We start from the raw sequence: 18,680 nt of genomic DNA on the forward strand, positions 1-18,680 counted from the left end.
GTATCCAAAGATAATGATTCAGTGTTTCTTAACAAAGCTAACTTTCTCCAATACATTAGAGACAATTGCTGACCAATGTGCACCCAGAGACCTCTGGATCTGCAGCCTGCTTCCAGCCTTTGGAGCTCCTGAAGGGTGATCTGTCAGGGACTGGGAGGGGGCTGGTGGGGAGCATCCCACTTGTAGCTCCCCTGGTTGGCTAAACATGACAAGGACCTGCTTGATCCAATATATGCAACTTCTATGAACTTTACATAAAACAAGCTTTAACACATGCTGTTCTTTCTGAAAACCCAGGCTGCTGACTCCTGTTCTTCTCTGCTGCCCTCCACTTCAAAAAAATAATTCGAACACACTAAAAAATAACAGCCCCCTAATTTATATTAGAGGGATCTTTCCTGAGACTATCCCCTCTCCCTGCCTTTGTCTGTTGTCCTCTTTTCCTCTCCCCTCATCATTTAGGGCACGTTCCCTATCCTTCCTGCAAAGAGCTGGGTTTTGGGAAATGTTATCAGGCTGCTGGCAAGGCTTGTTAACCCAGGTGAGGGCTGTAGGCTGGGTTCCTCAACCTCCAGTATTGCATCTCTCCAGGTTTAAAATCCTGCTCTCTATTTTGCTTGTCTTTTGTCTCCCAGCCCAAAGAAAAGCCCGAGGAGACATGGAGTAGATTAATGTTCACGCTCCTCGGTAAGGCCCAGAACATGGTGAATCTAAGAGCTATGCTCCTGCAAGCTCTGCTCACCATCCCAAACCTCCCTCTGCATACTGCTTGCCTAAGAGGCCACTTATAGAACATGAACAAAATTCTCTATGTGACTGTCCATTCTCCTGCCTTGTGCTTTTTCATTAGCAGTGTGGTAGCTAGTGATACTGAAATGATGTTTGTCATCTGCCTCTAAAATGAGCATGTTGGAGTTTAACTGATCCTGCACACTCTCCCTCGAGCCCCAGTGCATGTTTTCACATTTGGTTCCTTTTTTTTTTTCCTCCTCATAGCCATAAAGGTGAGTTTTATTTTCTTTCTCTGAGCAGATATTAAAATTCTGGACCACCAGCTCCAGCCAGGGAAGAAGTATGAGGTCACCAAATGATGCCTGCTCAAAGGCTTCCTTGTCTGAGCAGATTGGAACATGATTGTCCTGTGTCTTAATGGTCTTTTCTGTCCTAATGCTAAGCTGAGTAATACATTTTAAAGAATCCTTCCTGGAGTTTGGGGGAAGTTATAAAATTGCAAATAAAGGAGCTCTTCAAACATTTCTATCTTCTTTGCTTTGGGTGGCAGAATTATTTTTTGTCCCACTTAAACTAAGCCTTCTTTATGGAGATGGAGCAATACCAAGGCACAGACTAGGGCTATGAAAATTAAGTCTGCTCCAAAACAGGGATAGGGACTATGTGCTCTGTTCATGACTTAATACAGCAAAGCGGTTAACTGATCTGTGGCTGCTAGGACCTGGCTCAGGAGAACTAGCTAGAGAGCCGCCTCTCAAAGGCGAGTACTATGTTCTTCGTAGCACTTTCAGGCTGTGCCTCTTGCATAGGTGGGCAGGCAAAGACTCATCTGAGCTGCATTAGGATATCCAAGCCTCAAGGTCTGGGGGAAGGAGGAGACTAATGGAAGGAGGAGAGGAACAGAAAATTGCACTTGAGGTGTTTTGCAGGCTCTGTGCTAGAAGCGTGAGAGAAGGACATGGGAAAGCAATGAAGGTTCCTTATTGTGGTGAAGGGATTTCTCCCTTTTGTCCGCCTGTCTGTAGGCAAGGATGGTTTTCACTATGCTGTTCAGTTAAAGGGCACAGTGTAGACATGAGGAAGGTGACTGAGAGAGGGACCACAGGACTAGCCTCACCCACAGCCACTGTAAAATAAGCGTATGCTCTAAAAAGCAGCAGGCGTGACTGTTGCCAGCAGCTCTTTCCTGTGCAGAGGGAAAACACAGCCCCCTTCTACAGCTGAATCTTACCTGAGAACAGGGAACAATCTCGTAAGCAGTACAAGCTTTATATTTCAGAGATAAAGGCAAATGAGACGCATTATTTGCAGTTTACTTGTCCCCCCTAATTACGGTCCCCTCTTTTTCACCGGGAAGGGCAGTCAAAGTGAGGCTGCTGGAAAACCATTATGGAAAGTCAGTATTTCCGAACTGCCACAGGATGGCATCACCTCTTCGTGCTGGTGCAGGAGAAACTTCCCTGTATCCAGACGGCCTCTGTGGAAAGACCTTTTTGGGGTTAATCAGAGTCTGTGTTACAGCTTTAGAAGCTGGGACTGATCAGAAAATGCAGTTAGTTTGCCTTAAGGAAGGCTGTGGCTGTTCCGGTTTCAAGGCTCAGGCTGGTTAGGGTAGTCCCATAAAAATTTCACATCCTCTTAATGCTCTTGTTTTGCTGCAATGCCCAGCCCTGTAACTGTGATGCCGTAGGTCCAAAACAGATTCTTGAAACCTCTGCCTTGCCCTGAGATCACTTAAATTTTATAGCCAGTGAGGTTTGCAATATGCCCGGGGCAGACTTTGAATCCCAGAAGGGTCATCTCTGCCTTGGTATTACTATGTCTAGGGGGACTGTCCTGCTGCGGCGCCCCAGGAGCCAGGACCGATCTGTTGTGATACATCTGGGGTGCAGCACAGCCAGCATTGCTGTGGGGGACCCAAGCAAAATGCCACTGCAGGGGGAGAGGAGGTGGATTCTTCACCTACCTCCCTACTGTCCCATCACTGACCTAGGAGGAGGAGGAGGAAGGCATGCCTCTTCCCAAAGATACTGCACTCTGAATCGTGTAATCTGGAGAGAAGACATAAGCGTCTTATTGCACTGGGCACTTTGGGGGCAACTTTTGCATCCCCTCGATCCCTGGACTGCTCAAGTTAACCGCAAGCCCTGCCTGTTTCTAACCTGAGGCCCAGGAACCTCCCCTTCCCTCTGCAGCCCAAGTTACCCAAGGGCACCCGGCCCTAATTACGGCGTGCAGGGCTGCCGGCAAGACAGAAGCAAAGTGTGCACCGTACGTTCCTTCCCCCCAAAGTGCGTCTCTGCCATTTCTAGGCACTCGTTGCTGTGGTCCTGCACACCTCCTACCACCAGTCTTCTCTGGAGCCTCAGGTTTGTGGGCAAGGTGCAGCTTGGTGCATCGTCCAGGCGTGAAGCAGATTTTTATTTTTTGCTCTCGTGGAGGGAGAGCTCAGTGGTGCATGGCTTGGAAAGGCTCTGCCCAGCAGAGGTGTGTGCCTCATCCTATGAACTGCCTTGCGCAGATGGCTGTGAGAAGCTGCAGGCACAGTGAAATACTTGCCTGATCAAAACCAACTGGGGTTAACTAGGCTGTGCTGCTGACCCTCTGCAAGGAAAAAAAAACCAAAACCAACCACCTCCCGCAGTGCACAAACTGCTTTTTTTTTTCTTCCCACTAGGTTTTGCCCTTGGGGAGTGGAGCTTGGCTGTGTTCATTAACAAGGCAAGGCTATTAAACTTTTGAGTAAACTAAGCTGTTTCTTTAACAAAATGTCTCCGAGCTGCACAGCTGGCTGCAGGCACAGAGCTCTCCCATGTCTTATCTAAGGCAGGACGTAGATACAAGAAAGATCTCCCCAGGAAAACAAACACGACAGAGCTGGAGACACAGAATTTGTTTGCAGTTTGCGAGTCATTTATTTTTGGTTTAAAAAAAAAAAAATTGCAAAAAATTTGGCTAATGCAGTTGTGGGGAGACAGTGCAGAGACTGCAGAGTGGGGACCCACACAGCGCTGTTTCTGTACCATGCATCTTCTGCCTCCTTGTTAGTACGGGTGCTGCAGGGTCACTGCTGCTGGCTGATGGGTGACAGGTCCTGGTGCGTCTCAGGCTGTTGCTGCTCTTTTTTGCTTTTGTCTCAAGAAGCAGCTGATTCAGTGCACGGTTTGCCTAAACCGCAGCCTTCGAGCAAGTGAGCCCCTGTGCCTTACGGGATGCAGAGACTTGGACCATCCACTGGTCAGACGGCTCAGGGCAGGGTTGTATCCTGGTCACTCCCTGCTTAGCCCAGGGGTGGTTTGAATGATGATTTTGGGGAGCTTTTGAAATTCAGACTTGGCTCTGAACTCCCCAAAACCTGGATTGGAGATGTTGTGTGTAATGCAACACAGATTTTTCTTGACAGTGCTCTAGTTCTTGTATAACTGGGTTGCCCTCACCCGAAATGTTACTTGCTATCCCTTCTGGAGCCCAACAGCTCCACACCATGTAGTCTGTACTCTGCCAGAGCTGGCTGCCTCCGTGCCTCTGTTCGGGTAAGCCTCTGGCCTCCCATCATGTTTCCCTTCACTCTGTTTTTGTTTTTTTTTTGTTTTGTTTTGGTTTTTTTTTTTTATTCTTCCAGGTAGCACCGCCCTTCCTTTGGGGCTGTTGGTGCCTCTGGATTGCAGCAGGAGCAGCTGTGTGGGCAGCTTTCCTGCCCACAGGAGGAGGCTGCTTTGCCTACCTGGTAAGCTGGGAGGCAGGAGGGCTGGGGAAAGTACCTGGATGGGGGACAGGAGGGCAGGAAGAAGGACTAACACAAGTGCAGTGCTGGTTCTCCAGGGTCCTGGAGTGACTGAGGGTTTGGGACAGAGACCAGGGCTATTTCTGCATGTTACTCTCTAGGACTAGGTGTGGCAAATCCTATTTTTTTTATAGCATTATATGTCACTTCCTGTTTTGGAGGAGAAGGGAGTCATTTATTTCAATGCTAACTAAGCACGCTGAAAAATAAGGCACATATGGGGTCAATTTAAAGGGCTGTGTGAGGAGAAGCCTGGCCTCCCAGCTGTTACCAGCACAGCCACACGCCATGACATGATCTTAACAGCACTACCCTGTCCGAGTCCAACAAAACACGCTGCACTGGGACCAGGTGGCACAAGCAACCACTTCTAACTGGTGGCTTTGCCCCCACACTAGTGTGTGCCCCAGGAGCCAGGGGAACACAGCATCACCCTTGCCCGGGCTGAAAGCGGTGGTGTCCTGCAGCTCGCTCCAGGCTTGCCCACGTGGGTTTGGCTGCTCATCTCCCCAACGTCTGGCTCTGGCTGGCGGCTCTGGTCTGCTCCAGCAGGAAATAGGAGGAAAACATCCAGTACAGACACAGGGCAAAACCCAGATGTGATGGGGCTTCTCATCACACGCATGTGTCTCTCACTGGCAAAACAAGCTGGGGGAGACAGGCTGGTGGGGCAAAGAGCAGGGGGGAGAGGAGACCCCCAGCTCCTCGCGAGGTAGGCTGAGCACGCAGGCCTAGGAGGAGCAGAAGGTCAAAGCCAGAGTAAGGGTGAGAGCTGTGTGTGGTCTTGTTAGCTGTGGTGCCCAGCCAAGCCGTCGTGCTTCTAAGGGAGATGAGGATGGAGAGGGGTGCAGGGTCCAGCTGTATGATACATCCCTGGGTAAGGGATGACTGTGGGCATGGACTTTACTCCGCTCTGCTCCTACAGCACACCCCAAATCCCAGAGCCGGCCAGCCTGACAGCCATACAAAATCTCTCTGCATAGCACACCGAGCTGCCCGTGTTGCATCAGCTGGTGGCAGCACATGCTTGTGGGTCTGTGTGAGTCTAATGTGTGGCACAAGGGCTGCAGGGAGAGGGGACAGCCGAGTGTGCCAGGAAAGCGTGTCTGCTTCTTCAATACCACTTCGGTGTGCCTAGCCCCACAACAGAGGGCCTTTGGTCCTGCTCTTTAGTAGTCATTCAATAAATAACTCTTAATGCCCATAGCTAAGCCTTTACATAGCCTCAGTTTGCATTTCTGCTCTTGCAGTAGAGTGGTGGGCTCTTTAAAGGCAAGTCTGTATAAAACAGTCTTTTAAAGAAGATTTTTTTAAGTGCTGGTGCAAAAGGGCTGGTCTTGCAGCCTCCTCTTTCCTCCCTGCCTCTAGCCTGGGTGGCAGTGCATCCTTCTGCTTTGCTGCCTTAAGGTGGTGTCTTGAGGTCTCTAAGGTTGGTCTGAGGGCATCTGGATTCAGATGCTCTCGGTTGCCTTTGGTTTGGTGGCCAGGAAGAAGGCACACCTTTGAGCTGTGGGGTAACTCTGCACTTGGCTTTCTTTACATCTCTAATGTGAGCGGGGTTTGGATGGAGCCTAGACAGTCAAGTTGTGCCATCTCCACAGCAGGGCAAGCAAATGAGGCATGACTGTGCTTGCTTCGCATGCAGCTGTCCATGTTTGTGCAGGGGGAGCGTGCAGGCGGCTCAGTCTGAGTGCACGTGGCGCTGCGCACCCTTGTCTGTGCCATGGTGCGTGTACTCGCACAACAGCGCAGAGGGAGAGCCTGGCGCCCAGTCTGCTGCGTGCCAGCCTGGTGTGTGCATTGTGCTCGTGGCAGGAGGTACGTACAGCCCAGTGACAGGTCACCCTCGCATGCTCAGCAGGGCACGTGTCCACGTGCGCACCTGGCCTTTGCAGGGCTTTCCGCCCTTGGGCACGCTGTCATGGTGGGGAAGAAGGGGCTTGCATAAAACTGTGCCCGACTGCCTTGCTCTCTGCCAGCCCCTCACCGTACTGGTTAGCTGCTGAGCTCAGCCTCTTTTGAAAGTCACCATAAAGTGGCAGCAGCTTTGGCATCTCCTTGCCCCCATAGTGCACAGCTGAAAGGACTGGTGGCATGTCAGAGGGGAGGGCCTGAATGCCCTTCTGTCCACTAGATGGGCAAGGAGGGTCTCTTGTCCAGCAAAAGCAGCTTGGGCTGAGCCGAGATCCACAGGTCCTCTTCATCCTTCTTCTTCTTCTTCTTTTTCTTCTTGTTCCTCTCAGTGTGGAGCTGTCCGTTGCTGCTGGAGCCACCTTTCTTCCTTCTTTCTCCCCTCCGGCTGCAGAAGCAGCAGTGGCAGCAGATGAAGATGAACGCGATGAGGACAACAAAGGGCAGACCCATCAGCACGGCCAGGCAGACGGTGTTGAAGACACCTTCCTCATGCTTGGTACGGATGAGCTCCAAGATGGAATTAAAGAAAGAGGTGATCTTCTGCTCCATGTTGCCTCCTGGGCAGGCTCTCTGTGCTGCTCCCTCTGCTTGAAAGCTCCTTGGGATACGTTCAGCTTCTGCAAGCAGCTAGTGGGCTCCACAAGTGTTCTTGGACCGTGCCTGCAGAGAACAGAAAACCACACAGATCAGGTGGATGGTGCCTGCAGAGAAAGGAAACCACATGGATCAGGTGCCTGCTCCCTCAGCAATTTTCTCCATGGAGCTGCCAGCGCAGTCAAAGCTTCAGCAGGGTGAGAGGTCTGCTGCCTTGAAGGGGCCTGGAGTCATGAGGGCTGGGCCATGCTGCTGGCCACATGCCTTTGGGTGTCCCCATCTGAGAAACACAGCCTCCCAACCTCCAAGGGTTCATTCTTGGCAGTGGCAATGGGCAAGGAGGGCTTTGGGCATCCCTACTTGCCTTGGCATCTGGCTGAGCACAAATCCTTCCCTCCCACCCTGGACATACATCTCAACCCTTGCTTGGCAGCCACAGCATGGAGCTTTTATTAGCCCTTTGTAGGGCTTATTTCTTAGCAGAGGAAATACTGTCTGCTGGAGGAACTTTCCTGTCTGGGAAGGGCCTTGCCTGGTCCAGGTAATGCTGCCATTGGAGCCGGGACTCAACATGTCATAGGTCTCTCCTTAGCCCTGATCCACCCTAGGACAGGGTGTCTGGTTTGCACAGACCGTTTCTCATGGTCCATGGTCTGGGATGGGCAGCCAAGCTGCTGTGGGCAACGCAGAGGCAAGGTGTGCCTGTCCTGGGCACTGTGCTGGGGTCTGGTCCTGCTGCTCTGGCACCCGGGGCACTGCCAGCCGGTTTGGGGTGGGGTCTGTGGTTAAACCACTTGGATTTTTGATGGAGACTATGGTCAGTGGGACTCACAGGCAGTGGTCAGGTGGGTGATCCCTGCCGAGCAGCCTTGCACCCATGGCTGCCTCTGTGCACCCAGGGCTGGCAGCAACGGCGGCAGTGGGGGAGGACAAGGGTTGGCGGAGGATGGAGGAGCTGCTGCTGTGCCTCACCTGGGAATTGCTCCAAGGGTTTGGGTAGGGCCGAGGAGCATTTCTGCAGCCTGACGTAAGGTTTTCTTTTCCCTCAGGGAGGGAGAGGTGCTGCTGAGTGGCAGGGCTCCTGGGGAAGCCCTCCTGCAGGGGCAGGGAGCTGCTGTCGCTGCTCTGGCTTTGCTCCTTTCCTGGGGCCAAGTAAAGCTCCCAGGGGTTTTGAATAGGGCAGGGGGCTTTGTGCTTTGCAGTTCTGGTTCAAGAGGGGGGGTCGGGTCATTAAATTAAGGGTTGTATAGATGAAGAGGTGGCAGGGGCAATATCAGGCTCTAATACCATGTTTCACCCTTGCTTGGCATTTTACATCTATTTATTTGCCAGTCTTCAGGATTCAAGCCCCACAGCCTCTTGAGGGAACACTAAAATCCCCACATGCATGGGGGGGGGGGGGGGGGGAATGAACTGAGGCACAGTAAAAGCAAAGCCAACACTTCCACCTAACAAAAACTTAGGAGGTACAGCCTGAACTCCAAAGGTGTCCTGGAGGGGTTGCTCCACTTGTCCCCTGTGACCACCGACTCCTTGTCTCTCCCTTTGGCAGCCCCTGCAAAGCCCAGGCACCTTGTCTATAACTCTTCCTTGTCTATAGTGCTACCGTTCCTGGCTTTGAATCGCGTTTACGGCTGTTGCAACACCTGCTAAGGGGTGCTCTCTTGTACAAAGCATTGTGGCATGCTCCATTCACCCAGCTGGCAGCACTGAGCATCCTCCCACCTCGCTTCGCAATTATACCCTACCTCCCGACGAACAACAAAGCTACCAGCCTTGCCCAAAAAAGAAAATGCGAGAACCACCCAACCCTAACCATAGCCCTTGTGCTGCTGAAGCAGGAGCTAGTGGGCAGCCCCCGAAAAGGCAGCTCCCAAAGGAAAACCTGCTTTCAGAAACACTGTTCTGGGACCTACAAAGCTGTATGGGGTCTTGTGTCACCAGCTGCCCCCGGCCGCTGGCTTTCAGACCCAATTGCTAGGACCCCAAGAGCCGAACCCTTCAGTGTAGATGGTGAGTTCTCAATTTTGGACTTCACAAGTGCTCGGATCCTATAAAAAAAGAAGGGTTTTATCCTTCCTGCCCATCACAGAAACAGACTGACCGCTGCAAATTCATTGTTTTGATCTGCATGAGAGCGTAGCTGAGCTGGCCCCAATTAGCTGGTGGTTTCTCTTTTGAACATATGCGTGGGAAATATGATGAAAATGGGCATATGAATTTCTGCAGGCGCCTTTCTGAAAGACTCACATTTGAGATTTACCAAACAAAACACAGTGCTTTGGGAGGTGGTGTGGGCTTTGGCTAAATGAAGACGTTTGTAGCTAATGTTTTATTGCTGGATTTTTGTCCAGTCTGCTGCATCTTCCAGTTCCTGCTTGCTAGAACGGGAATTAAAAAAAGAAAAAAATACATATAGTGGGTTGGGTTTTTTTGGTGGTAGACAAGCAGGATGGTGGGAGTGCCAAGCACGCACCCAAGAGGGAGGGATGGTACTGTAAGAGGCAGAAGAGCCTTTTCCAACTCACCTCTGCTGCTGAGCAGCTTCCCGGCCTTGGGAAACCGGCTGCTCCCTGCATTGCCTCACTCCCCTACCTGGCAGAGGATGATGATATCACCACTGTCCCCACCTGAGAAATCACAGGCTAGCACCAAGGGCTCGGAGACTGAAATCCCATCCATCTTCTTCCTACCCCCTGCCCAGAGCCTGTGGTGAGCATTAGAGATCTGCTTTTGCTCACAGGGAAGATAATCAAGGGCTCTCTGAGTGCCAGTCTGTGCTATCTGCTGCCTGCAGGCATTACAAGCAAAGGGCAAGGGGGGCAAGTGGTGAGAACCGCTTCTTAAAACTGCTCCCTGTCCCAATCTTCATCCTTGTCGAGGCCTTTTTTTTTGGGGCAGCTGCAGTAAAAGCTAAACTGCAACGCAAATAAACAGAGCAGCTTTTCCTCAGCCTGAATCATCTGTGTGATGCAGGTTTGCCATTTATCCATAAATAACCTGACAGCTCATTATCCAGGCAGGAACACTGGATGCCTATGATACATTTCACTCCAAAAAAGAAGTAAAAAAACCCAACCCCGAAACAACAACCGCCTTAATTTCAGACAAAACAGGATGTACAATTTTATTCCTGCGCTGAGCTGCTTTATATTTATTGCCACTGAACTACTGGGGAGGGAAGGAGGGCTGGAACTTCCTTTTAAACTTGTAATTAATTGTTTGCAGAGAAAAAAAAAAAAAAAGGCAAGCAAAAAAAAAAAAAAAGCAAAGCCCTTTGAAATGTTTCCACTTTAAACTGGAGCTGAACGCGCTTGTTCCTAGGAAGTGCCCTGCCAGGGATGTGCAGCTGCCCTGGGCACGCCCAGAGCAGCAGGGATGTGTCCGAGCATCCCCTGCAAGGGGAAGGCAGAGGTACCTGCCGCCACCCTGAGCAAGCAGCATCGAAATCTCAGGGCCACCTTTCAGCATGGCTATGCAGCTGGTTTTCAAATGCCTTTTCTTTTTTCTGTGTGCATCGCCTTTTGTATTGTAGATGAAGGGATGTCTGTGCACTAAATAAAGGGGTTCTTCAGTTTAATATAAAAAAAAGGTGGGGGAGGGGAAAATAGAAAAACTGGTGCCTTTTGAGCCACAACTCCAAGGGCAGAGGGGTTACCCAAGGCCACCCATCACCAGCTGAAATAGTATGTGCACAGCAAGGAGCTGCATTTAGGAAAAATCTGTGCTGCTGCTCAATTTGGTGTGACAGCAACATCTCCTCAGAGAGGGGATCAATGGGGAGAGCTGCACTGGGGTCCACCATGGGTGTGAACTGGGCACCCAGTGCACATGGAGCTGCAGCTGGGAGGTCAGCTGGTTTTATTGGGTCAAAGTATGGGACCAAAAAATGGGACCAGGGAGGTGCTGGAGACAGGGCAGCTTCTTGGGGAGGGCTGCTAAACGAGCTCTTTGTTTTTGGGTGGCTGGTGCTGGCATCATGAAGGGAAAGCTGACATAGTAACTTGCCCGGGAAATCCTGTGGCCAGGGATGGAAAGCAGCTCTGCACGGCTGGGGTTTGTGCAGCTTGTGTAAATTTTAATCAAGGTTGGGCGTCCAACGTGAGGTTCTTTAATCCATGTTGGATCTTAAGGAGCCGTTTTTTTCAAGGGTGGGGAGCATCTGCCACTCCTCCAGAGTTACGGGCGACTGTGGGTGGAAAACAAGCTCCTTTTGAGGGCCAGCACAGGATGGCACTGCAAATCATTGGCGTGTATGGCTCGCCTGGCTGCGCTGGAGGGGTAAAGCCTGCCAGCCTGAGCATGGGGAAATCAAAACAGAGGGGTTGCCTTGGCAATGCCGGCTTGCCCACATCCTGTGCGCTGCAGAGCAACCGCAGCGGCTGGGGATGGAGGTAGAGTTTGCAGAAAAGTTGCAGTTTGCTGGAAACAGGGGGCAAAGGGCTGGAAACTGCTATGCAGGGTCACCGTGGCAGAGGGGAAGAGAGCTGGAGACATTTTAGGACATGTTTTTGCAACTTAAGTCCTTTAAGCTCAACTCTCAACAGGCTCTTATGTCTGTGTGAAGTTCCCTCCAGCCTAACAAAGCTCAACCTGCTCTTCTCACCTGACACTCAGCCCAGCTCAGGTGGGAGCGAGGCTTCTTGAAGGTGCTTCTCCCTGTATCTATGTTGAGAGCAGGGGCAGCTCCAGAGGACAACTGACCCACAGCCCACGATCTGTAGGGTCTGGCCCCCAGTACTTCCAGGTTATCTGAGCTCCCGTGCGCTCAGTGTCCGGCTGCAACTCAGTACTTGCAGAGATGACACGACAGCATCTGACCTGCAGCCACTTCCTTAATGTGGATGAGACCTCACTTCATGCAACTGATGCTAGGTGGTGCAAAGCAGGAATCATCATATTAAAGTTGACCATTTCTTTCCGTTACTGGCTTTATATCAGCTTCATACCCACTTTCCACTAGCAGTCATAGTTACGGGCCAGGCTAGGAGAGGCTAATTTCTCTGTCAGAGCCTGGGAGCTCTCTGATACAACTAGCAGAGACCCAGCTGCGCATGCACACACGAATGACATCTATTTTCCCGTTTGCACCTGCAGACTTAAAGGAAAACTGGATGAAACCTGACACTAAGCATGAGCAGTTTCCTTAGCTGGGATTGCACGTTACTGTTTTGGAAATGGTGAACAGTAAGAGTTTTGCCGCCGGTCTCCCAGAACTTGCAGCAGGCTCCAGAGACCTTCCTCAAACATTAAAAACAAACACCAAAAGCCACCACCTAGCAAACAAAACCAACTAAAGCTTCACCTTATTCCCGTTCCGCCATCAAACCTTCCAGCCAGAAGCCACGTGTAGATGCTTTCACCCCCTAAAGGGAGCGATTTGGAAAACTACCGACATGAATGCTGGATAACAAGGTTAAAGTGAAACTATTTCGCAAGCTGCTGCCTGGAGCCCGCTCTGCGAACGCCGCCCGCACACCCGCGGCTGCCGTCGGCCCGGGATCGGTGCAACTCCTGGCCAAAAGGCCAGTTTTGCTTTTCCAAACGCCCCTCTGTGACCCCTGACGGCACCGGGAGCTCGCCTGAGCCACCTCGTTTCCTCTCAATCGAGGTGGCGGCAGCCCCCACCCAGCCCGCCCGTGGCCCTCCCTGGGGTGGATCGCAGGCGGTTTTGGTTACAGGAGGCTCAGGGGGCTGCAGATCCACCTGGGCCAGCCCTGCGGCTCTCCAGGGGACGAATCACAGCAAAATTTGTTGGCACGGCCTTACCTCTAGCTTTCGCGACCCGAGCCCCCTGGTGCCGGGCAGGACTTCTTCTGGCAAATGCCCCCCGAGAGCCGGCTGCTCTCCATCGCCATTCCTCAAGCGCCTCCGTCCCCACCTGGCTCTGCCAGCACCTGCCCCGTAGCCTGGGCCACGGTCCCACCGCCCCTGCCCAAACCCCATCCCCAGAGCCAACCCCGCCGCCGCAGGCAGCTGCCCGCACTGCTGCCCGCCCGCGGGGGCACGGGAAGCAGTTGGCGTGGCCTTGAAAAACCAGAGAGACAAGCCCCGGGTTTGGGGAGCACAAAGCCAAGGATCACGCCCAGGGAAGCCCAGCACGGCTGGGCGAAGCCCGGCGGCTGCGAGCAGCGGCTCCCCCCCGGCCCCCCTCCCAGGGACCCCCCCCCGGCCAACCTACCTCCGCGCCCGCGGCCCCTCAGCTCGTCCTCCCGCCCGCCCCGGCGGAGGCTCCCGGCGGCCGGAGGAAATGGGACGCCCCGGCCCGCCTGCCCCCGCCCCCGGCCCGGCCCGGCCCCGCCGCCTTCCCTGCCCCACCTGGGGCTGCCCGCCGCGCCCCGGCCCCCGCTGGGTGACACCCCCGCAACCCCAAAACTGTGCGGGGGGGATAAGGGGGGACCCCGGTGCTCCGCCGGCCGCGGGGTACGCGGGTGCTGCCGGTCCCGGGTGCTTAGGGAGGGCTGGCAAAGTTGGAATTGTTTAGTCTAGGAAAGAGGCGGCGGGAGGAGGCACAAAACCGGGCCTGAAATACGACAGAAGTTGCTGGGAAGAAGGAGAGAACAAAGTGTTTTCCCTCGCCGGGAGGGAGACCTCGGCTTTGGTGTGGCAGAGATTTCCCCAGAAGCTTTTTGGGGGGGCTGCAGTGGGGTTTTGTGGGGGCAGCAATGCCGCTCCTGTTGTGGGGAGGCTCTTAAGGACAGAGCAGACCTCTTGTCTCCCAAAACGCAGTGCCAGGACTGCCACCCTGCACCCAGTCGCCACCACACTGCCCTGAAGCCCATGCTCTGTCCCTGGAAAGGGGATGCTGCAGCAAGGCAGAAGAAGGTGACCGAGCATCTCTCGGGGGCTGCTCCCCACTATGCACAGCACCTGGCAGCATTATGGGTGCTCTGCACCTCTGGAGATAATTGGTGTTTTGACCCGAGGAAGGCCCTCCACGTTGTGCAGGGTTTTGATATTTTCAAGATTTCATTTCAGTTCAATTTGGCTTGCCACCCCCAGCTTTCACTTGCTTCTTTCTCTCTGTCTTATTTCTGTTTTATCTCTGTATTTATGATATCCAGGAATCACCGGATCTCTATTGCTTTCCAGTCCAGGGCTGAGCAGTCTCTATGCTGGGCTGCAGTGTTGACAGCCAGGCAAGCTGCAACTAGAAAAATGTTTTGCTGGAATTTTTCTGGCTGGTTTGAATCTTTTCAGCTTGCAAAACACTTGTGCTCGCCCTCCTCACCCTTCTTCACGCTCCAGAACCTGCAGCTTTGCTTTTCCGCTCCGGCCTTGGGGCTAACTCGTCGAGCTGGGGTAGCTGGGCCTGCCCGACACCGAGGCTGCTGGAAAACAGCACTGTGCTCCCGGCGCCACGGCCTGGCAGCGCCAGGAGCAAAGCTGTGGTCGGAATGTGAGGAAAGAGGGGCAAAGAGGAGGCTTGGTGGGATGAAGGCAAGTTGCCTGCCAACCCCAACTGCCTCCACTGCCCTCCCTCCTGCTGCTTCATCCTAGTGCTGGGGCCAGAGGGGTGAAACACGCCAAGAAACACATGTTGCAGGCTATAGCTTGTGCTACGTGCCTCCTAGTAGCCTTTGGTAAGGTATTTATGTGCTGGGGGCAGTACCAATCCCTTTTTACCTAAAGATTTGCTGCTTGTTAACACCAGAAATTTCTTCCTTCGTTTTATGCTACAGAATGGAGATCCCTGGGCTTTGCACCATGGCTCACCCCATCCCGGCTCACCCCATCCTGGCTCTCCTCCCGCTGAGCTGCAGCAGCTCCCTGTTTGTGGGTACCAAATCCCCCTGTGAAAACACCCTCCCCAGGGCACGCAGAACAAACCGCCTGAGAGCTGGCGGTCACCCGGGGGACACCCAGCCACTCTGCAGCACCAGGTAACGTAACATCACCTTTGAAACCGCCCTAATAGGATTGCCTGGAAATATTTATTATTAGAGGTCTCCAAGGGTGACCATGGCTGGAGGCATCAGGCTTGGGGGTGCCTGTCCCAGGGGTTGAGGGGGATGAAAGCCCTGCCCGTCCCCAGCAGCGCTACTGCCACGGCAGCTGAGAGTTTTGCTTTGTTCCCTGGGCAAACAGCCCCGCTGGGGCTTGGCGCTTTCTTGTCGTTAATTTAATTTGGCAGAGGCCTCGCTGAGGGAGGAGCTGCTAGTCTGGGCACCTTCCCCAGTTTTTCGGGGGCCCCTCCAAGCACGGTGCTTTGGCACCCACTTGGCTTCAGGTGGGAGCATTGTGATGAAGCGGCAGAGCTGGCAGGCATTGATAACACTGACCTCAGCATTTAATCCTCTCATGATGCTGCTACCTGTAAAGGAGAGTCTTGAGACCATCGAGTATAGTGATACCATTAAACTGAGTTGGGAAGCACTGGATAGACTTAAAGAAACTTAGAATTAATGCAAGAACATACAAATATAATCTGTCAGATCATTGCTCTGTCTAGCTCGGCACCCTCTTCCCCATAGTGGTCCATTCAAGATGCTCTGAAAGAATCTAAATGCCATTTGATGCCTGACCCTGTGGATGGCTCGTGCAGTGAGGAGTTCCATGGTTCCTTCACATGGCACTTGGGAAAAAGTACGGGGGGGGGGACACGACGGGACGGGACGACACGTTGAACCTGCCGCCTCCTAGTTTTGTTTGGCATCCAGCATATCTGGGCTCCAAGGGACTGGGCTTTGTTTTTCAGAAACTTTAAGGGGCGAGAGGAAGCTGTGACTCAGCCACTGATGAATCATTGCTGCTCCAGATTACGCATCTCCCTGCTTACTGGTACCCCTCAAGCACAGGAACCGAGTAAGCCCTTATCAGACAAGCTCCTGTCACATCGTGGGACATTGGTCTGAGCCCAGGCCTGGGACCAGCTGGAAATTAAATTCCATCTCCAGTCCCTGTTTTCCATCCATCCTTCCTAAAATCCTTATTTCCATGTGAGATCAAAGCCTTTTCCATGCTGAAAAGCCCCCCTGAAATCTTCTATTTCCTCCAAGGTCCCCTCAACACCTAATTTTATTTGAAAACCACTACTAATTTTACACTGAAAATAGAAACACCCTCTTGTTTCCACCTTGTTTAATTGGATTCAGCTGATCTATTTACCAGTTTGCCCCATTACACAGATGGGAGCTTCACTCCTGGCTTGATAACACCCGGCTAGTACCCAGGGCTGGTAGAGTTGAGTTTTTCTTGGCATGGTGGGATGGGAGGAGATGTGAAGTGACTGCAGACATGATCACACCTTTTTCCCCAGCTGCTTGCTCTGGTCTCTGGTTCTGATTTCTGTTTGCAGATGCTAGCCCAGCTTAAAGTAAGCAATGGAAAACTCTGCTCCCAGAGAAACATTCCTCTCATTTTTCCCCCATGCTTCTGCCTTTTCCCCTCCCTTTCCCCCTCCCACGAAAAAAGCCTGCAGTTTAAACACCAAAAATAAAGCACGGCTGGTCGTGGGCTGGATAAAAATAGCAGCCCTTGGTATTTACTTTAGCAACAGCAATGGGTTTTCTGGCTTTGGAGGAGAGCGGGGAGGCGGGAGTGGGATGGGATGGGTTGGTGACCCCTGAGGGGGTGGAGGACAAACACTGAGCTGGTGTTTTGGGAGCTGGCAGGCTCCATGGCAGCTGCTTCATCTCCACCTCTCCCTCGCTTAGTGCCTGCTGGGCTCTGTCATCTCTGGGAAAGGAGGAGGTCCTGGGGGTGGGTTTGGCTCAGTTGGGTCCCACCTTGGTGCCAATGGGCTGGTTTGTGGCTGCCATTAAGTGCCTGGGGCTCAGTCCTGTGTGGGCAGCAACAGGGGAAAGGCTGCTTTTGGGGGAAAGACTGCTTTTAGGGAAAATGCCCCAAAACTGGTGAGTTTTTTGGGGGGTATCTTCCCTATCCAACACCTGGGAAGCTTTGGGTACAGTTGGGCTTGCTCAGGTGGGTCCAGGCCTGCTGGAGCATCCCTCCCTGATGCTTAGGGGAAAGAAAGGACTGGGGTGGGAAGCAAGGCGGGGTCCTCAGGTGCATCGTCAAGTCCCGCTTGGTGCTTGCATTGAGCAAAGACAGGATACCAGGACCTGAGTGTGTCTGGGGAGGAGGGAGGGTGTGTGTCTCTGCTCAGGGTGCGTTTTGGTATGTGCCATGGGGTTTGTGAAGAAGGCAAACCTTGTAGGTAGGGCTTTCTTGTTATTTTAGAGCTGACAATTGTTTTGTATATGTGAGCCCTCAGGAACTCCTTCCTCAGGAAATCCTACAGGCAGTGCTGGCAGCAAGTGAGGGGGAGAGGAGATGCGCCAGGAGGTGGGGAAACTGCCGGGCTGAGTGAGTCCTGGTAGTGTGACGTGGTGCCTTCCCATTTAGGAGTGACTCAAGGATCAGTTACATGAAGGCCAGGGGACAAAAAACCCATTGGTGAATGGGAGTGCTCCTTCCCTCAGCATGGAAGTGGGGTCGCAGGCAGCATCTTGATGTCACCTGCCAAGGGCTGGATTTGTGGGAGGTGTGAATCAAAGGCAGAGGAGTGGGTGATGCTTGGGCATGGCCCTGGTGCCCCTGAGGACCAGTGGGTGCCCCCAGTAGTGGGAAGCGGTGACTTGTGCCTCCTCCTGGAGCAGGCACTCCAGGGTGGTGTGTGTGTGTGTGTTAGATCTGATCTGCCAAGGTTGATTTTTAGGTGAAAACCCAGTTGTGCCAGCTGCCCCCTCTGGCGTGGTCCTTCCTTTGGCTCAGCTCTGTGATGCCAAGGAGCAATCAGTGGCCACCCCTCATTGCCAGCTTTCCCCGGAGGCCAGCCAAGGTGGGCAGGGAGATCCAATCCCATTTCTTTAATGATAAGCAGCTGCCAAATTGTTACTATTTTTTAGAATGTTTCTATTATCCTTTCCCCTCTGTAAGCTACAGGAGAAGCTGTTCCTGGAGATCTCTGGTGAGCTGATGTCCCTTGGTTTGGGACTACATGAGGATTTTGGCTGGTGGCACCGGAGCACTTGGTGAAGTGGTGAAGACGTGCCCTTGTGCCAGGACGTTTTGTGCTGCCCTTGAGGGGATATTCTGCCTGGGCATGGGGACTGTTCGACCCTTGCTCATCACAGTTCAAAGTCATCCTCCTCCTCATCTCATTTGTCAATGGAGGATGCAGCTGGGTGCTAGGGCTTGGGCAGGGTGGCTTAGTGGGGGCTCACTCACCCCCCGGGAGGGAACTGAGAGTGAAATGCAAATTGTGGTGAATGAAAAACATGCCGAAGGCCTTTCTCTTGGGTGTGTTTTGCCTCTTTTTGCCCCCTGCGAGGGAGAGCAGGTTCCTGTATTTGGAGGGGCAAAGTCCTCCTTGGGTAGTGGGGAGACGGGGCCTTGGGTCATGGGTGAGGAACCGATACCAGATGGCCAACAGGCAGATGCTGGCTGCTTTTGGCATGACTCGAGTGCAGCAGGGGATGTGGGACCAGCAGGAGGGCCAAAGCCTGTCCCCAGAGCAGGGGGATGCCTGCTGCCAGTGATGCTTCTCCAGCCCTGTCCCCTCTGCTGCTCCTCTCCTGACTGCCTGTTTCCAATGTCTTCTCCTGAAATTCTTAGAGGAAGGGTCTCCAACTTCATTCCCCCCCTTCTCTCACTTTTGGGGAGGCTTTTTCTCATAAACATTTTCAGAGTTACTTCCTTCAGACCCCTCTTT

General features: G+C 52.9%; 1 protein-coding gene across 1 annotated transcript; it reads right to left on the bottom strand.

Moving 5' to 3' along the window:
- Positions 1-6,646: 6,646 nt before the first annotated feature.
- KIAA0040 (KIAA0040 ortholog) lies at positions 6,647-7,011 on the bottom strand. Its single transcript, XM_009952389.2, has one exon. The coding sequence runs from the start codon at positions 6,977-6,979 to the stop codon at positions 6,647-6,649; it is 333 nt and encodes a 110-aa protein (XP_009950691.1). The 5' UTR covers positions 6,980-7,011.
- Between the last annotated feature and the right edge of the window lie 11,669 nt (positions 7,012-18,680).

This window comes from Leptosomus discolor, chromosome 3, assembly GCF_034619465.1.
Source record: "Leptosomus discolor isolate bLepDis1 chromosome 3, bLepDis1.hap2, whole genome shotgun sequence".
Classification (NCBI taxonomy): Eukaryota; Metazoa; Chordata; class Aves; order Leptosomiformes; family Leptosomidae; genus Leptosomus; species Leptosomus discolor.

Bases quoted from the DNA above. Each gene is read 5' to 3' on its own strand.
- KIAA0040 (XM_009952389.2), bottom strand. From the start codon at position 6,979: ATGGAGCAGAAGATCACCTCTTTCTTTAATTCCATCTTGGAGCTCATC.